The 4511-nt window shown below is 35.4% G+C and overlaps 1 protein-coding gene across 1 annotated transcript; it reads left to right on the top strand.

The window, feature by feature from the left end:
* The first annotated feature begins 212 nt into the window (after positions 1 to 212).
* Positions 213 to 2179, top strand: LOC124923682 (transcription factor UNE10-like). The gene is made up of 5 exons (XM_047463647.1): positions 213 to 431; positions 515 to 1172; positions 1260 to 1355; positions 1442 to 1867; positions 1944 to 2179. Exons 1-5 carry the CDS (start codon positions 328 to 330, stop codon positions 2040 to 2042), a joined length of 1383 nt encoding a protein of 460 aa, XP_047319603.1. The 5' UTR covers positions 213 to 327; the 3' UTR covers positions 2043 to 2179.
* Positions 2180 to 4511: the final 2332 nt, after the last annotated feature.

The following is a 4511-nucleotide window of genomic DNA, read 5'->3' as shown; positions in this document are numbered from 1 at the left end:
TGTTCCAGATAAAAAATTTCCGAACATAACAATTTTTTTTTTTTTTTTTTTTTTTATACATAATTTTTTTTCTCTCGTTAAGATATATGGGCAGCATGTGGGATTAGTTACTTTCTTTATAATTTATATAACCAAATTATGTCACTTTTTTTTATTTTGTTTTATTGTTAAAAAAAAAAAGAAAAAAAAAGTATATCAACTCCCCGGCAACACTTCCTTTTATCTTTTAACAACTGATCATGCTCCTTTCTCTCTCATCTCTCTTCTTCATCCCTGGCTCCCCCTGTTCTTCATCATCAACCACCTAATTAATTATCAAGAACAAAGATGAACCAGTGCGTACCCAGCTGGGGATTCAATGGAGGAACTTCAGCAGCTACTCGTCGTGCTCAAGTCAATTCCAATCTATTTATCCCCCATGTTCCATCCATGTACGAGTTTTCCACTTTCTTGTTGTTTTAGATCAATCAATCAATTCAATAGATTATTTATGAAATCTTAATTTCACATGTAGGCTTGACGAGGGTCACGAAGTGGCGGCAGAGATTATATGGGAAAAAGGTGAGTTAGTCTTGCAAGGTCTCACCGAGCCTACGAAAACGATGCCAATACTATTGCCTTCGCCGGAGAACAATTTCAGATACGCGTTTGATAAGCCACGTGCCGGCGGAACTCTGGAATCCGTCGTCAATCAAGTCACGCAGCCCATTCCCCAAAAGCTTATGGCCAAAGCTCCGGTGGTCACTGATAATAATCTATTTCCGTGGTTCTACGCTCCTCCTGCTCCTGCTCCTGTTCCTGCTCCTGCAAACTTGACCACCATGGACGCACTCGTCCCCTGTTCTGCGGTTCAAGTGCCCACTGCCGGATGTTCCGCCGGTGTGGGATCTTGCAGCGGGAAGGGAAATAGGGAGGTGAGAAAGCGCCGGAGGAGTGAAAGTCGAGAGGAATCGTCGGCGGCGCGTGTGCCCTCATCGGAGTGTAGCGACTCGTTTGACTGGGAAAGCGGAGAGGTTAGTCTCGACACATCCGAGACCGAGACCGAGAGGGAGACTGGCACGTGGGGTCTCACTTCGACTTCCATGACCTGTGGCTCGCCGGAAAACACCAGCTTTGCTGATCAGAATTGCAGCACCGACGAATACGACTCAGCTTGCCAAAGTAGAACCCAGGTCAGTTTTACTAAGAATGTTTTTAATAAGTTAACAAGTTATTGCTAATTTGAATAATTATTAATTAAGAATGAAATGAATGAATAGGTTAAAAGGAGTAGAAGAGTTGAAAAGTTGAAGAAATCATCAATATCCAGTCAAAGGAGTACGACTGCTTCATCAACCCAGAACCAATCAGATCAAGTAATTAATTTCTTCACTCTAATAAATTGGAGTTTGACATTGATGATGAACCAGTGTTTGTATTTTTGTGTGGTGGTGTGTAACAGAGGAGAAGAGATAAGATCAAACAGAGGATGGTGACACTGCAGAAAATGGTCCCAAATTCTAACAAGATCGATAAAGTAGCTGTATTGGATGAAGTAATTGAACATTTAAAGCAATTACAAAGTCAAGTTGAGATGATGAATAGAATGAACATGGTGGTGGCAGCACCAACAATGCATCAAATGATGTTGAATATGATGATGGGACCAACAGGCTTCATGGGCATGGGACCAGCAGCAGGTTACATGGGTATGGGCGTGGGCATGGGTCTTGACCCAACAAACGCGTTCCCACGCCCCAACATGACCTCCTCCGTCCCCACCCGACCCCCTTCACTCTTAGACTTTATGAACATGACAACTTCTCCTTTTCTCATGCACCAGCAGCAACCAGATCCCATGTCAATGTTTATGGCCTACCAATCACAGGTAACAAACAAATTAGTTACATGTTTAATGTCTTCTAATCTTTTTTGAAAATGGAAACTAACTCTTTGTTTTGCAGCAATTGACTACAATGGAGGGGTATGGAAGGATGGCTGCTTTCTTCAACCAGACTCAACTACCTCCTCCTCCTCATGGCCAACTTAAAAGACCTAGCTAGCTAGCTGCTAGCTAGTTTAATCGATTGATCGATCGGTTTGTCGATATTACTTATAGTTGTATTTGAATATTATCTACTCCAAAAACAATATTACTACTATACATACCATCAATATTATTAATAATGTTTTACAAGTATTGATTAGGATTTGGACAACAATTTAAGGTTGAAGAATATCCAATGAAAAGCTATCTAATAATTGAAAAGCTAATTAGGAGATAATTAAGTCATATAATAGATGAGGAGAATGAAATAATGTTTTATGATTTTAATTATTTAAATAATTCAAAACTTAACTAATAGTTAAGAAATCAAAATTATAATTAAAGTATTTATTTTCAATCCTCTAAACATGTTATTGAAAACATTAAAATGCCACATCAATAGAAAATGATAAATAGATATGCGGAGACATTTTGTATCATATTCTACTACAATACTGATATTGAGACTTCCCAATTTTTTTTTTTCAACCAATAAAACAAGTTAATCTCCCTGTCAAAATTAAAGAGTAAAAAAAGAAAACTCAATTTACTGTAACCAACTCAACCTTTAACTAAACCAATTTATATGCATTTTATTATTTACAAAAAATAAATTGAAACCAACTGCTTAAGATTTGCTGAAACAGAGTTTAACAATTGGTTGTACATTTTAATATACACTATGTTTGGCCGACCGACATTCTGTAGCTAACACGTTAAGTATCCCGTCTAGAGATTCGAAAAAATGAAACTCAAAGTAATTGATGGGACCCGCACAAGCGATGAAGTATGTAGTTTAATTCAATGCAAAGCGAAGAAACTTACCGGGGCTTGCCGCGAATCCTCTTGAAAAAGAGGGGTGCCCTCGGGAATGCAGAGATAAGTTGTGCATGGATGTCGTCAGCTTGTGCCGTAAGGTGTTGGGTTAAGTCATGAGACGAGCACAACCCTCATGTTTAGCTCGTGCCGTAAGGTGTTGCCATCCTTGAGGTTAGAACCCTAAATAGACTGTCGGTGATAAGCATGAGGAAGGTGAAAATGACGTCAAGTCATCTGGGCGACACACGTGCTATAATGGCCGGGATAAAGGGTCACGATTTCGTGAGGGTGAGCTAACCCCAAACCCGTCCTCAGTTTGAGTTGCCTGCATGAAGCCGGAATCACTAGTAATTGTCAATCTCTCGAAAAAAATTTCAACCTTAGATACAAAATTAGCTATTCATAAATCTGCGCCTACCTCTGTACAGTTAAATACAAAATGATTTACTTGCCCGGTTGAGGAAAAATTAATTATTTGGGGGAAGTTGGAGTTGGATAAATTGTGGGTAAAAGAGTATTTATTATGGGATGGACCGAAACCGAACAATTTACCCACCCGTAAAATTTACCAAATAATTTTTTCTCCCAAAATAGTAAAACTTGTATAAGTTCAATTTTTTGTATACCCTTAAAGCTTGGTTTGTATGTATCATTTCAATAACATATTCAACATTTGCATTTTTGCTTTAGTTTTAATAAAATTTCAATGCTTAAATAGAAAATTCATAACAATGATAAGATCTACCGATTTAATCACCCTAACAAAATTGTATATCGTATCATTAAAAAATAATTATACTATTTTAATTTATTATTCAGAGAACTACACACTCATATTTATAAAACATGCATAGAGCTCTTGAAAAAATGAATGAGGATGGGTGGAATACATGAATAAGCCTTACAAGATAATAAACAAACCTACATGAAATTAAATAGTATTCCTCTCTCATTCCTTCTCTTTCACTTTTTTTACTTATTAATATTCCTCAGAACTTTCATGACCTCTTAATGCTTTATTTATTTTGAGAAAAAATATGATTAATTTTTAATAAATAATTACATATATTATATATTTTTTAATAAATTTAAGTGAAAAAATATTATGATAGATAGAAAAAATTATAGGGACAGAAGAATAACAACGATTGAGACCTATCTTCTCAAGTTTAAAAGGGTCTTCGACGAGTTTAAAAGATGTCGATCCTCCTGAAATTGGAATGTCATTTTCATCCGAAATACATGATTTTTATAAATGCAGAATGTTAGTTTCGGTATTTCCAAATTTAATGATAAAAATAAAGATAATGAAAAACAAAAATATTTGTGATTAGTTACACTAAAAATTGTAACAAAATATCTAAGTAAAAAATGTACTACACCGTAAATGTTCTCCTAAGTTAAATTGTAAAGTTAAAATTAATGTTATTATTTAGGGTGATAAATTTTTTGTAATAAGGCTTTAACATAATCTAGCTTTTGACTTTACAATATTTTTATCATCCTAAATAACAACATTAATCTTAGTTTTAAAATTTGTTTTAGTCAAAAGTCTAAGGTGTAATACATTTTTTGACCAAGATATTTTATTGCGACTTTTAGTGCATCCAATAGAAAATATTTTTGTTTTCTATCATTTCTATTTTTACTACTTAATTTAAAAATA

Source organism: Impatiens glandulifera, chromosome 2, assembly GCF_907164915.1.
Source record: "Impatiens glandulifera chromosome 2, dImpGla2.1, whole genome shotgun sequence".
Classification (NCBI taxonomy): Eukaryota; Viridiplantae; Streptophyta; class Magnoliopsida; order Ericales; family Balsaminaceae; genus Impatiens; species Impatiens glandulifera.
The sequence above is the reverse complement of the archived record's forward strand: the minus strand, read 5'-3'. Positions and strand labels throughout refer to the sequence as shown.